The sequence below is a fragment of the Syngnathoides biaculeatus genome, chromosome 6 (assembly GCF_019802595.1).
Source record: "Syngnathoides biaculeatus isolate LvHL_M chromosome 6, ASM1980259v1, whole genome shotgun sequence".
Lineage (NCBI taxonomy): Eukaryota > Metazoa > Chordata > Actinopteri > Syngnathiformes > Syngnathidae > Syngnathoides > Syngnathoides biaculeatus.
In genome coordinates, this window is record NC_084645.1 from 2,495,505 (window position 1) to 2,511,125 (window position 15,621).

At 42.3% G+C, this 15,621-nt stretch overlaps 1 protein-coding gene across 2 annotated transcripts; it reads right to left on the bottom strand.

Annotated features, from left to right (window-relative positions):
- Positions 1–15,599, bottom strand: sergef (secretion regulating guanine nucleotide exchange factor). Of its 2 annotated transcripts, none has more exons than XM_061823221.1 (11): positions 15,535–15,599; positions 15,075–15,213; positions 13,467–13,619; positions 11,839–11,933; positions 10,377–10,437; positions 10,192–10,305; positions 9,659–9,721; positions 8,553–8,708; positions 8,329–8,480; positions 6,368–6,404; positions 1–4,068 (listed from the first exon to the last, which is right to left on the bottom strand). In XM_061823221.1, exons 1-11 carry the CDS (start codon positions 15,574–15,576, stop codon positions 3,899–3,901), a joined length of 1,182 nt encoding a protein of 393 aa, XP_061679205.1. In that variant the 5' UTR covers positions 15,577–15,599; the 3' UTR covers positions 1–3,898. The 2 variants fall into 2 exon arrangements, with proteins under 2 accessions (XP_061679205.1, XP_061679204.1); XM_061823220.1 differs by having other exon boundaries at positions 4–4,068; positions 8,553–8,711.
- Between the last annotated feature and the right edge of the window lie 22 nt (positions 15,600–15,621).

The window sequence follows — 15,621 nt, forward strand, 5'->3', positions numbered from 1 at the left end:
GTTTGGAGGAAGACGAATATTGGGTTCCATCCCAAGAACACCATCCCTACTGTGGAGCATGGGGGTGGTAGCATCATGCTTCGGGGGTGTTTTTCTGCATATGGGCAGGACGACTGCACTGTATTAAGGAGAGGATGATCGCGGCCATGAGATTTTGGGGAACAACCTCTTTCCCTCAGTCAGAGCATTGAAGATGGGTCATGGCTGGGTCTTTCAACATGACAATGACACGAAGCACACAGCCACGAAAACCAAGGACTGGCTCAATTAAATAACATATCAAGGTTCTGGCATGGCCTTGCCAGTCTCCAGACCTAAACGCTATAGAAAATCTTTGGAGGGAGCTGAAACTGCGTGTTTGTCAGCGACAGCCCAGAAACCCGTCTGATCTAGGGAAGATCTGTGTGGAGGAGTGGGCCAAAATCCCTCCAGCAGTGTGTGCAAACCTGGTGAACAGGAAGTTTGATCTCTGTAATTGAAAACAAAGGCTACTGTACCAAATATTAACATTGTTTTTCTCAGGTGTTCAAATAATTATTTGGAGCTGTATCACACAAATGAATTGTTGAAAAATCCTACATTGTGATTTCTGGAATTTTCTTTTTAGATTATCTCTCTCACGATGGACATGCACCGACGACGAAAATTTCAGACCCCTCCATGATTTCTAAGCGGGAGAACTTGCAATATAGCAGGGTGTTCAAATACTTATTTTCTTCGCTGTAACTGAGCCTGCCGTAGGAGTGGTCAAATGTGTGTCTGAAGTTCCACGTCATTTGTTAAACGTACATACGAGCCAGGTCAAAAAAAAAAAAAAAAAAAAAAAAAGAATGTTTAGGCAAAATATTTATCTATCCATTTATTTTGTACCTCACTAAGGTTGCAGATGAGCTGTAGTCTATCCCAACTTACTGATAAGAGGCAGGGTACACCCTGGACTGGTTGCCAAACAATTGCAGGGTGTGTACAGTTTAGACAAACATTCCCACTCATATTCATATCCAAATTTCAGACCCCTCCATGATTTCTAATTGGGAGATCTTGCAATATAGCAGGGTGTTCAAATACTTATTTTCTTCACTGTATGTATGTCAGTGCATAGGGACAGAAAACATGTCTAAGCCTGACAACGTGAAATATCTGGATCAGACATGACAATCTTGTCAACTCAAACACAAACAGATACATTCGTTACCATGACGATGACAACAATAGATCGTCGTGTCCATTACAAGAACAAAATGTGTGCTGGTTGTCATGAGTGCTCACTTTAATTCAAGGGTTGAGGTATGTTCACAAATATTTTTAACATGATACAGCTTGCAAGCAGGCAACAAAACATTTTGCAGCCTCGCAAACTCCTGCGAGCACTAACTGTTGGAAGTAAATGTAAAAGTTTCAGTATGTGTGAAGTAATTTAAGTACAATAAAGAAATTAGTTAGTTAGCACTCATTATTTCTGTCACGTTGGTTTGACCTGATTAGAATCGATGACCTGAATAGAGAATACTTTTGAACATACGTAGTATACAGTACAGAAGTATATGAACAAGTCATTTAAGTAGGCATATTGGTCCATCTCGTGATTGAGTCTAATTTCTTTGAACTCGCTGATCAGTGATCGGCCCCAAAAATCTCAGGCGCGTACAGTGTAGCCTAATTTGCAGCAACAACAACTAAAATCAAGCATTTCCTATAACTAGCAATGAGTCTTTCACGTTGCTCTGAGGATATTTTGGCCGACACTTTCTTGCAAAATTGTTGTAATACAGCAAAAATAGTTGGTTTTCGATCAGAAAAGCTCTTTAAGGTCATGTCCCAGCATTGTAGTCGGATTCAGGCCTCTCCAAAACCTTAATTTTGTTTTTGTCAGCCATTCAGTAGTTGACTTGCTGGTGTGTTTTGGATTGTGCTTCAGTTTGAGGTCACTGAGGGTTTGAACATTCTCCTTCAGGACTTTCTGTAAAAAGAGAAGAATTCATGTTTCCATCAATCAAAGCAAGTTGTCCTGGTCCTGAAGGATGAAAGCAGCCTGAGACCAACACAATACCACCACGTTTGACAGTTTGGAAGACTTCTGTGCTACATTTATGCCAAATGCATCAAGACACAGACCTTCGAAACAGCTCAATATTCGTCTTGCCAGTGCATGGATGTCTCCCAAAAGTCTTGGGAAACATTCAGATGTTGTTTATTGCAAAAGTAACAAAGAACTTGTGTTGTTTTTCATCAGCAGTGGCTTTTGCCTTGGAACCCAGCCATGGATGCCACTTTTGCCCAGTCATTCTGATGGTGTCATGAAGACTGACCTTTAAGAGAAACAAGGGAGGCTAGCAGTTCCTAGAAGTTGTCCTGAGTTTCTTTGCGCCACCCTGGATGAGTCATGAGTCAGTGTTGTTCTCTCAGGGTAATCTTTGTAGGCCAGTCACTCCTTGGGAGGTTCACCACTGTTCCATATTTTCTCCATGTGAGGATAATGCCTGTCCCTATGGATCACTGGAATACTCAAGCTTTACAAATAGATTATGTAACCCTTTCCCTGCACTTTAATTCTGTGTTATCGGACCACAAAACCTTCTCCCATGACTCCTCTGTATCATCCAAATGGTCATTGGCAAACTGAAGACGGGCCTTGACATGTGCTGGTTTAAGCACGGGAACCTTCCGTGCCATGAATGATTTCAAACCATGACGTCTTCGTGTATTACCAACAGTCACCTTGGAAACGGCGGTCCCAGCTCTTTTCAGGTCATTGACCAAGTCCTGTCGTGTAGTTCTGGGCTGATTCCTCATCTTTCTAAGGATCATTGAGACCCCACAAGGTGATATTTTGCATGGGGCTCCACTCCCTTTGAGATTGAGCATCATGTTTAGCTTCTTCCATTTTCTAATGATTGTTCCAACAGTGGACCTTTTTTTTCACCAAGCTGCTTGGCAATTTAACAAAGTCATACATTGTGATTTCTGGATTTTCTTTTTAGATTATCTCTCTCACAGTAGACTTGCACCTGCAATGAAAATTTCAGACCCCTCCATGATTTTTAAGTGGGGGAACTTGTAATATAGCAGGGTGTTTAAATGCTTATTTTCTTCACTGTAACTGAACAGTTTTTCCCCCCTGAATAAATGGGTTGAATGGTTAAATGGCAATTTAAGTTCACTGGGTTTATATTTGTTTGATATTTACATTTCTTGATCATCTTAAACATTACAGTGGGGAAACTATGGAAAAATAAATTTGAGCGTATGTGTGGGGGTGGGGTAGGGGCAATACTTTTTGACCGCACTGTATTCCACTGCAGATGTCTGCATAGCTTAAGAGTATGCAAAGATTGTCAAATGCACCGGTCAAACTTCCCAAAGACAAATAATGTGTACAGTGTGAAAACGGAAAGAAGACAAACAGTTCTTAATGGTGTCAAAAAATATTTGTGTGTTAGCGCTAATTCCCGGCGTGACAAGATATATTCTCTATGAAATATACAGATATAATCTTTTCAAGAGCCTTCCAACGCTCATTATCAAAGCAGTAAAAGCGCTGACAAGAAAAGATGAAGCTGTAGCTAAAGTCGGTTGGGCCCATCCCTCACATTATCCTCAACGCCTTCATTCTTTTGGGAGGGCCAACAGAGAGGACTGGGTGGTGCAGAAATGGCCGTGTCACGTAAAGATATTGCCTGGTCTCTTTGCCATCAACTTCACAGCCTGTCTCGAGAAATAATGACCTCTCAGATAGAACTCTGGTCGACACATGTGGTATTTATGATACACACGTGATTTCATCAACATGATCTGGCCTACATAATAGGCGTAAAGAATCTTCATTCATAAATAATTCCACAATAGGAATTCAGGTGAAAGTCTTGCTCCAATGTAAGTGGGATGTGTGCAGAGTTTATCATTGGTCTTTGCACGTATTCCCTGCGCACACCGCCAAAGAGTGTCCGGCCCCGCAGCCAATGACGAGAGGTCTGAGGCCAGGGACGATACGTGGCTCCAAGATGTCGGCGAGTGAACCGTCTCCACACATTCCGTGTTCGTTCCAGCCCCAGGAAAGGAGACGCTCCCCTGAGAAGAGAGGGATCAGGGGTCAGTGTAGCAACGCGTGTGTTAATATTAGCGGTCTGGTTGGGAGTTGGGGAGATGGGCGGGGTGGGGTGTGGGGGGGAAGCACAATTGCGAGGAAGAAAAGAAATCAGAAAACAAACACACGCTGACACACAGTCAGCGGGTAATAAAGCCTCCCTGCTCATCACAGCTGGACAGCTTGTTAGTGGGTGTGGTCAGGGCTGCATCACCGAGGAGACACGTGCCATGGCAACACCGTTACCTAATAGGCTCCATTTCCATGGCAACAGAAGCGAGCTTGCTTTCTCAAGGGTAACACATCCTCGAGCTCTCCCAATCTGGCTGTCGTGTGTCTTTCACGCTTTGTTTTTCCGTCCGCCTCGCCGAGGCTCCTCTCCTGTTCTGTGTTGAACTTTTGGACGCGTGCACTGAAACATATGCTTTTGCCAGCGAGCACACCAAGATGTCATGCCAGCAAGCTTATGTCAGTGTGACACTCTGCCAGCAATGGCGTCGGACAAATACGCCGCGGCCTTTATAATGATGCATTTACTTATTCACTGTTTGCCGTTCAGTACAGTAACAAGTGTTAATCTCGAAGTGAATTTTCTGTTTTGAAGCATGATGCTCAATGGGGCAGAGAGACAGATTTGGGCGCTCTGCTTTATTCATGGACTCACTGGCAGGAGCATACAGCACATCAGTGTTTCCATGGCAACAAAGTGCTGCACTTTCTGTACTACAAAAAAAAAAAAAAAACAGGATTGAATTCAACACTCAAACCAAAAGCAATTTCCCTGTCATCACATACTATTTTTGATGGTTCTATGTTCGACGGGTGTAAATGTCACATAATTAACGCTTCTGCAGTTCTGCAACATCTTTTTTTTTGCAGGACTTCACACACAATTTCAGGTGCAGAAAGGTGAAATTTATTTTGTCATATATCAAAGTCTTTTCTTGGAACAGATGAAAAGCACCTTTGAACCTTCTCCCAGCTCCGACCACAGACCTCATTGGTGAGGAGCGCTTCCTCAGGTGAAAATTAGGGGAGGAAGCGCTAGCAACAGATATCATAAGCAGCATGCAGTGCTCTTGGTTGGTTTCCGCCTGACCTACTTGAGCACCAGAAATAGCAGCACTCAGGTCTCTATTTCCAATCCTGTTTTGATATTTCATTGCTCCCGCAGCCGCCACGCTCAAGACGGCTGGGAGGAACAAGGGGAGCGCGGTAGAGGAAGGAAGTTATGTGAGGTTGACTTGGGCGCTCCCATTCCATGTTCTGCCTTTCCACGGTCCAGAGCTGGGCCTGGCGAAGTGTGGCCAGCAGGCCGTATGCATTTACATTGTCAAGTAAGAAATGGGGCCAATGTAACCATTCTAAATATAAATATTTCACTGGCATCGAAATTAATAAAATATATTCTACCTAATTTATGAATGACCCGGCCCAGCCGTCAAGTTCAAAAATCAAATGTGGGCCTTCAGCACAAAAAAAATTGCACATCTCCAGCTTTGTGACAGTTGATCGTGATGGCACGTTCACACTCACTGTTTCTTCTTTTTAACATCCTGTCTGAGCAGTTTTTCAATGCAACTGTTTAAAAATACTTGCATGTACTTTGAAGGGACATTCTGTTTATGTTTAATCTTCCTTAGATGTATTTATATTCACTCTGATGTAACAACTGGGTCAATGTTCAAACATTAATGTGAGAAAAATTTGACTTCTAAAAATTTCTCGTCATGCAAGTAAGTCAGTGACTGTAAGACAGGGAAAAGAAAGAGGCGCAAATCTTTGCATATTTGATGGAGAAGCGAGAGAGGATTTGTTAGCTTCTCGTTCAGGAATGTGTAATATTCTGTTCTTGTGTGCATGAGAGTGACACAGCTCTCCAAAACATTCAACTGGAAAAAGTGGCCTCTAAATCCGTGTGTGACTAATGCAGCTCATTTACAGCCTGGTTCGCGTAATTGCATCTGTCAGCGATCCCCGTCCTAGTGAGCTGTAATTACTTCCTTTTGCAAAAGGCCAGAGAACGATGAAATGACCTCAGAAGTCTTCTGAAGCCAACGGCAACGTAAATGTTTCACACTGATGTGGTAACTGTAAGATTCTGGGCAATTCCCCAATCTTTGCTAAGGCAAAGAGATGTATATTAACACGGGATAGTGTTTTTAGCATTGTTTACTTATAATGCAGTTGTGAGTATTTTGCTCGGATTTTACTATTATTTCATCAACTAAGAAAACGGAAGAAAACGTGTAACATTACTGTATCTTTAAGGAGACTACTCACCTACAATAGCGAGGTTATGTTCGGATCCACATGCGATCTGCAGGGAAATAGACGACATTAAAATGCATGCTGGAGGCCGTCACTGAATTTTCACCGAAGACGTCATTGCCCAAGACTGCTGAGCAACCCGTCACGGCAAACTAAGACCAAAATAAAATTCACAGGATCATAACGTTTTCAGATTTGAAATTTTACAGTTACAATGTTTACAGATTTCATTGAAAAAAAAACCTGTCAGCTCCTTTCACGGTGAACATCGCTCATTTTCCAGACCAAACTTAAATAAAAAAGCTAAAAAACAAATTGCTGTGTTTCCAGAAGAGGTCCTGGTCAGGACGACTGTGTGGCCTGATCCTGCTAGGTAATCCATCCAGCCATCCATCCATTTTCTTAGCCGCTTATCCTCACAAGGGTCGCGGGAGTGCTGGAGTCTATCCCGGCTGTCATGGGGCAGGAGGCAGGGTACACCCTGAACTGGTTACCAGCCAATTGCAGGGCACATAGAGACAAACAGCCGCAATCACAATCACAATCACACCTAGGGGCAATTTAAGAGTATCCAATTAACATTGCATGTTTTGGTGATGTGGGGAGGAAACCGGAGTGCCTGGAGAAAACCCACACAAGCACGAGGAGAACATGCAAACTCCACACAGGTGGGACAGGGATTGAACCCGGGACCTCAGAGCTGTGAGGCCAATGCTTTCCAGCTGATCCACTGTGATGCCTCTGCAAGGTAAAATCTTTTATATATATTTTTTTTAAATAAATAAATTTCTACTTGGGTGGAAGGTGAAATATTGCTTTCAACAACTTCACTAAGGCATTGGTTGCTTCCTGACTGTTTCAGCTTCAACATACAGGAGTAGCAGGTGAGCCCTACGACAGGCTATTATTTGTTATGCTCATGTGGCTCATAAAAATGTGACAGCTAACTAAACATTGACTCTGTGGGTGTGTACACACGCCACACAGTGCCTTAGCGAGCTAGGAGATTCATTGTCCACTCAGCAAATCCATCTTCACCTTTAGCTTTAGGCACATAAGGTGACAATGACATACGCCGCTGCTGCGACAACGCCGGACAAGAACAATCTTCCAGTTCACCCTTGACATCTGCTTTATTAGCAGCTCTCTTCTGTCATACAGCAACCATTCGGAATACAGATTAACTGATGGCGTCCCCTTGATGCTGCAACGCAATGGGCCATATGGGAAAAGAAACCACTGACTGCACAAGATATTAATGGTTCCTCTCTAGTGAGTGATAATGGAAAAATATGCATGCTATATAGTGCACACATAATGACGCATTTCATTGAGGCATCTCACTCTCACTTGGTGAACTGTGATGCATATTAACATGGTGTAGTTATTTTTAGCATTGTTTACTTGCAATGCAGCTGTGAGTATTTTGCTAATGTTCCATCAACTACGAACACAGAAGAAAAAACGTGTAACAACTTCCAACTTCCTAGTCTTTTATTTGTAGGTGTTGGGTACCGCCTGCTGGAATAATCAAGTACTACATGTAAACCAGTCTAAACTTGACAATCAAAAACCACAGTATAGGTATCCCTACTGTCCCACTACAAAGAGTCATTCATCTATTTTTATAGCACTTGTGGTCACTAGGGTTACGAGTGTTCTGGGGCCTATCCTAGATGACTTTGGGCAAAAAGCGAAATACAACACGGACTTGTCACTAGTCACATTTAGACTACCACTCACATCCACACCAATGATCCATTTTAAGTTTAAAATGTATCCTTTTGGAATTTGGGAGGAAGCTGGAGTACCAGAAGAAATCTCACAAAAGCACGGGGAGAAAACACAAACTCCACAAAGAAAGGCCGGAATTGAGACTAAAAACCCGAAAACTTTAACACGGATATGCTAACCACTAGTTCAACCAAGAGTGCTGCCTATTACAAGTATTGGTTTATTGCTCCAAGTCTTACTTGCGTTGCTCCAAAGAGGGCTTTCGCCTCGGCAGGCATTGAAGTCTGGCTACTGTGGTCTGCTGACCGGTGCTTAGGATTTGCGGCATTTGTCAGAGGTCGGCCCAGTTGTCCATAATTCCCTCTGCCCCAAGTAAACACTCTTCCACTCTCTGTAAGGGATTACTGTACGGTAATTAAGGCAGATGTGAGCCTCAACAAACAAAGTGTTTAAAGCATCTCACCTGTTTGGGCAATAACATGAGTCCAGCCGCTGCTCACCTCTACAACTTTCTCTCCACCCAGAAGTGAGCGCTTGAGTGGAGCAGGAGTGGACAAGAAGGGCTCGGTGGCAGTTAGCTGGCTGTGTTTGTTGCTTCCCCAGAGAAATAAATCACCATCTTCTGCATGTAACACCGAGGGCGACATTAGTCTTCATTCAGGACAGACTAAAGAGAAGGTTATGGTTATGTTATGTATTAACAATTCATAAATGTAAAGAAAGAAAAAGAGAGAGAGAGAGACTTTTCAATTATGTTCTTGTAACAAAAATTAATGTACTTTGAAAGGTTATTTGAACTATCTCACCAATGCTAAGATAGGAAATTTCAAACACCAGTGGTTACTTGTAGTTTAATTCGTTGTCTGACCATGCTGGTAACACAAACTCATATCTCAAAGCATCTTGAAGGGTTACTCTCAGGAAAATATCACTTTATAATTACAATAACAAAAATAGAAATTCAACTGTGTGTGCACCATAATTAATTGATCGCGGCTCCCTCTGGTGTGTGCAACTTGGCCCCAGGCCGGCAGTCTAAAGCAGTCAAAGGAAGTAATTATCAGTAATTTGAAGTCATAAGTTGTTTATTCCAGAGGATAAAGAATATATTCCTCTAAGTATTGTTTTCTTGTCTCCTTACATGTTTTGTTTCACTGTTTGTGCTGAGACAGGTGTTCCTTAAGGCATTATAACACTGCCACATAGATGTTTTTCATTAGCTTGTCTTTTGCCCTTCCCATTACCTTAACATTAAGATAGTATTGCTAACATGTTACATGCTTGTTTTAAGTAAATGTGTAGTACTCTTCTTTTTTTTTTTACTCTGTTGAACTGCTGCTTCTTGTGAAGTGAGCCGAGTTCACTGCCATCATACAGTACTTACTACTACTATTACTACTAACATTTTTGCTCGTAAGACAAAACAAAAAAAATCAGTGGAATGGGTCATACCTCGAAAAACTAGTCAGCTTTCTAATATCTCACGGCACCACTACATCTGCTTGTATTATACTTGCCCTATTTTTTAACCGTTGGAATGTGCATTGTGCAGCATACTATGAGCAATACCTGTAAGGCACACACAGTGTGCTGAGCCCGCAGTGACAGCATGAGGCACCTTCAGATCCAGACCTGCAACATGGCCAAAACAATCCTATCACTGCAACAAACACTATCTTCCATCCATCCATCCATCCATCCATCCATCCATCCATCCATCCATTTTCTTAACCACTTATCCTCACAAGGGTTGCGGGGAGTGCTGGAGCCTATCCCAACTGTCAACGGGCAGGAGGCGGGGTACACCCTGAAATGGTTTCCACCCAATCGCAGGGCACATGGAGACAAACAGCCGCACTCAAAATCACATCTAGGGGCAATTTAGAGTGTCTAACTGATGTTGAAACCATGTTTTGGGGATGTGGGAGGAAACCAGAGTGCCCGGAGAAAACCCACGCAGACACGGGGAGAACGTGCAAACTCCACACAGGCGGGCCTGGGATTGAACCCGGGACCTCAGAACAGTGAGGCCATTGCTTTCCATCTGATCCACTGTGCCACCCTCTATCTTCTAGTATTTGTAAATAAATGTTTTTCCTCACCTGGCACAAGAGAAGGAACCTTGGAATTGAGGTGTGACGGAACAGGGTCTGGACTGAGTGCTCTCTTGGCAAGGCTGCGAAGACCTGTCCCCCACTGGTAGACATGTCCTGACTCTGGGATCAGCATAGAGGTTGAGGCTGTGTAAGATTAATTGCTTCGCCTTCGATCCATTTACAGTGCATACCTGTGATTGCAAGAGAGTGTCGGAGCCCTGCTGCAATGCTCAACACACGTTCTTTCAGACTCTAAAGAATAAAGAACAATGGTATGAACACGGGCAATAACATAAGTACACCTACACACTAAACAATAAATGCCATTCACATTAGCACCATATTTACGGCTGTTAGCTCTTGGAGCTACTCAACAGTACTGTGTAGTTTACTTCATTCAGTTGGCATTGTGTACTAAACTTGCATTGGCCATCAATACATTGTGCCGATGTACCTAATATTGTGGCCTATAGGGTTATTGAACCCAAGTAAACTCAATTGGTTTCAACGAAAAAAATAAAAAGTTGCTAGGCTAGCCCTGCCTGACTTGAACTGAAAATATACCTATGGAAAGAATTGAAACTCAAGGTCCATAAAAGAAGCAAGATTTGAAGACTACTTGTGAGGAAGAAGTGGCTGAAATCACACTGGAGCAATGCATGCAACTGGTTTCTCATACAGAAGATGTCCTAAAGTTGTCATTGCAAACAAAAATGATTGTACAAAATGTGAAATAAATACCACTTCAATACTTGTTCCCTGTGTTATTTCACGTTTACAAATACTATAACTTCAGTGCTCAACTCATTTGTTCAACGTTCTGTGTATGTAGGAATTGTTTGCTTTGTTACAACGTCTGGTAAAATTCTCATGTCAATAGCAGCCTTGGTAATATATTTCATGACAAAATGGTGCTAAAATTCTTACAGTGGGTACAGAAAGTATTCAGAAGCCCCTAAATGTAATATTGCAGGCATTTGCTAATATCATTTTGCATCTTTTTCCCTAAATAATGTACATACAGCTCCACATTCGCTCATTCACATTCTGTTCTGCTTATCCTCACTCAGGTAACAGGCGTGCTTGAGCCTATCCCAGCCATCTTTGAGCGAGAGGTGGGGTGCACCCCGAACTCGCCGCCATATAAACAGCCACTTAGATTCACACCTACGGGCAATTTAGAGTCTTAAATAAACCTGCTTTGCATGTTTTTGGGATGTGGGAGGAAACTGGTGTACCCAGAGAAAACCCACGCAGGAACAGGGAGAACATGCTAACTCCATGCAGACGAGGCCGGGATTATAACAGAACCGTGAAGTGGATGCACAGATTTGTCAAAAAAGGAAAAACCGAAATATCACACAGTATAAATATTCAGACCCTTTGCTTTCATTTGGGTGCCGCCCATTTCTTCTGATCATCCTTGAGATGGTTCTACACCTTCATTGGAGTCCGGCTGTGTTTGATTATACCAATTGGACTCGATTAGGAAAGCCACACATATAAACCCTTACATGTTACGGTGCACGTCACAGCTAATAAGAGTCATGAGGTCAAAGGAACTGCCTGAAGAGCTCACAGACAGAATATTTGAATACTTTCTGAATACTTTACGTGCCCACTGTATATACTGTATATCCATTAGATATGCACCTCAATGAGCAGCAATTGTGCAGAATGGGAAGTCATCTGACCAACACCCAGCTGTCCAAATACATTAGAGCCGCACGCTAATAAGTTGCCACTATCTGTGTGAAATAGGACAATGTTTAGTAGGGCACAGGAAAAATATTGCCAACTTTATGAGTTCACAAGATAAAACAGCTATGCATCTCTACGCTGATGTGACAAATTCAGACTTTGTATTGTTTTCCCCATTGTGTAAACAGAAACACCTAAATATTAAAAAACAAACAAGATCTGATCTGAATGCCGATCATTTGCACTCAGTTCTGAGCCTTCTTCTTTCATCTTTTATTTCCTTTTGGCTTGCGCCATTAGGGGTCAACACAGCATGTCATCCTTATCCATGTGAACTTGCATCCCGCCTGAATCCTCCTCTTGAACACCAACTGCCCACATCTTCCCTCACTACATTTATTAACCTTCTGTTTGGTCTTCCTCCAGCTCATTTGCCTGGCAGCTCCATCCTCATCATCCTTCTACCAATATACTCTCCTCTGGACATGTTCAAACCATCAAAGTCTGCACTCTCTAACTTTGTTTCCAAAACATCTAACCTCGGGCCCCGCTGTAATGAGCTCCTTTCTAATCCTATGCAACTTGCTTACTCTGAGCAAGAACCTCAATATCTTCATTTCTGCCACCTCCAATACTGCTTCCTGTTGTTTCTTCAGTGCCACGTTCTCTAATCCGTACATCATGGCCGCCTTCACCACTGTTTTGTAAACTTTGCCCTTCATCCTAGCGGAGACTCTTCTGTCACATAGACCACCAGACACCTCCGCCAGCTGTTTCACCCCTCTTGGACCAGTTTCTTCACTTCCTTACCACATTCACCATTGCTCTGTATTGTTGACCCAAAGTATTTCAAGTCATCCACCCTTGCTATCTCTTCTCCCTGGAGCCTCACTCTTCCCCCTCTAATCCCTCTCATTCACGCACATATATTCTGTTTTACTTTGGCTAATTTTCATTCCTCTCCTTTCCAGTGCGTGTCTCCATCTTTCTAATTATTCCTCCACCTGCTCCCTGCTTTCACTGCAGATCACAATATCATCTGCGAACATCATAGTCCAAGGAGATTACAGTTTAACCACATCCTTCAGTCTATCCATCACCATTGCAAATAGGAAGGCCTTCAGTTTACCCCTGATGCAGTCCCACCTCCATCTTGTAAAATTCCTGTCACACCTACAGCAACCGTTACCAATGTTCTGCTGTCTTTATACATGTCCTGTATTATTAAGTAATTTCTCTGCCACTCCAGACTTCCACATGCAGTAGCATAGTTCCTGGGTACTGTCATAGGCTTCCTCTATATCTACCAAGACACAATGTAGCTCCTTCTGAGCTCTGTTTTGCACTTTTCCATCAACATCCTACACTGACCTGAACACAGCATGCTGAAAACATGTCTACTGGGATGGTTCTCATTTTCTGATTGTGAAAATATGTAGATTTTCATTGATTTACATGTCAACGATCTCAACATTCCCTGGTTGTAAAACTAAAATCCTCTCCTCCCCTATAGAACGCAACACATTAGGAAAATGAGTGAAAACGTGCAGTGTCTCTAGTGAAACACTGCCATTAATCACCAGTCAGGACAAGAGTAAAATCCCAGCCACAGGCAACATTGGTGACCCTCTGATTCAGGCCTGAGCAGTGCTGAAGTGTTGAGCAGTTGGCGGTGTGGCCGAGTCCAAGCTGGCCTCTGAGATTCTGCCCACACACAAATGCCTCTCCATCATCTGTACAAAAGCACACAAAGATGAAACTCTGTATTTGTTTTTACATGCACAACAAAAAACATTTCACAAACATCATGCTCATTGACAAAATCAATAATCACGAGAAAGTATACATAAAGTAGAGTGCAGATACAGTCAATGTTGTAATGGCAAACGTTACTGAGCAGGAAGGCCAAGACTTGTCACTTCTAGAAAGAGATGTGTCAAAAGGTTGAAAAAAAAAGAAAAGATGAATGGTGAGTAAATCTGCATTGTATTTCTGAGGTACAGTATCTTTCCATACTGCAGCTTCCTCCCACAACTCAAAAACATGGACGTTCAGTTTATTGAAGACCTTAAATCAGAGGTGGGGAACTCGAGTCAAAAGATTTGCTGCAGCTGAGACCTAAGACTTCTTTTTTTTTTTTTTTTTTTCAGCAATGGGGTCTTGACTCGTGTGTGTGAAGACACTCCATGGTAGCGGACTTTATTAGTCCTTTTCCTTGTGACAACAGTACCTTCTAATTCCAGGTCTTTTTGAAGCTCTCAACGAGTGGGTCTTGGCTCTTGGACAACTCTTTTGATTATTCTTTGCGCTGTGAACCAGCTGATATTCATTTGCACTGGCAAGGGGCTGGATTGCTGTTTGATTTATGATAGATTTTAAGTGTTGTCTTGGGTTTCCATGCCTTTTTCCATCTCCCTGTTTTCATTTGTTCAATGGATAGGTTTCCAATTACACCATCCTGTGTGTCATAGAGGTCAGAGAACACAGGTGATACGTGATGTGTGAAGTTTTTTTCTATCATTCATTTTGTCTGATTGGTCTCAGGACTGTGTTGACGTCATTGGAAACCTAGCCATAGTTTTCCCATTTGTCATTTCACATTTTTACACAACTAAATTTCTGATCTTGTTTGTTCCATTTTGTATGTATGGATTATTTGGATTGTTGAAAACATCTGGTGAAATTTTCAAGCACCTCGGGAAGTTTATTACCTGAGAAAAACTGTAATGTGTTAAGTACTTACTTCAGCCACTGTACGTGATTGTGTATGTGTTAATACTAACAGGTGCTTTGGTCTGCAGCTTTCATTTCCTACAAATAAAACTATGTTGAACTTTCTTAATAAGAAGAGATCAGTGCTGATTTACATTTTTGTACATGCAGTTGTGTTCATCCTCAATTCTTAATAAGGTGCTCTGAAAAGGCACTATAAATATATAACCACGAGTACTTACCATGCGTTTAAAAATATGGCATTCATATGATTTCAAAGGCTAGCTTTAAACACTACATGTTATTTAGTGTTCCTAACCTTTGTTAAAGTGAGTTGTAACTTGGCAACAAATGAACAATGCGAGTTGTGGGGGAGACAATACATTTGACAATCAGTTATGTTGAAAATGCGTTCACGGAGAACAGAGAGCTTTTAAATCATGATGAGAGAGCGTTTAAAAAAAATAATTACGCACCTGTCACAACCACCGAGTGTCCCCCGCCACCGCTAACAGCCCGGATACTCCTTCCATGGAGAGGAATTTTGTTCGAGAGCCGAGGGATTGCCTGGTCCTCCTCATGTCCCTGTCCATGCTGCCCATAGCTGTTGGCCCCCTGACAGTCATAGCTGTCATTTAGTCACCCAGGAGTTTTGGGGTTTTTTTATTTTTAAGCTGGGATAGGCTCCAGCACACCCGAGACAGTAATAAGGCTAAATAGTACGGAAAATTAAATGAAAATAATAACGATTGAATCATTTCTTAAACCCATTGCTCGCCGCGTAGTTAGCGTTGAAGCACACTCATCGTTTAAGATCACCGTAGAAAGAAAGAAAAAGCTTCGATGAAACCATCAAACGCATAACAGCATTTACGACACGCAACAAAACACAACTAACTTGAAATATAAACAATAAATGTGAGGTTACAAACTTACCCACGCGAGTAAACAAAACTCCTGCCGCGAAGTAGTTGCCATGTGCCGTAAATAACAGCGTTGTGATAATTCGCGTCACTGTCGTAC

What these genes read in the sequence shown, in the direction of transcription:
- sergef (XM_061823220.1), bottom strand. Translation starts at nt 15,576, where the DNA reads ATGGCAACTACTTCGCGGCAGGAGTTTTGTTTACTCGCGTGG. An exon ending in ACACTCTCTTGCAATCACAG is followed by an intron (nt 10,306 to 10,376) that starts GTATGCACTGTA and finishes TGCTGATCCCAG; the next exon opens with AGTCAGGACATGTCTACCAG. An exon ending in ACACTGTGTGTGCCTTACAG is followed by an intron (nt 8,712 to 9,658) that starts GTATTGCTCATA and finishes TGTTACATGCAG; the next exon opens with AAGATGGTGATTTATTTCTC.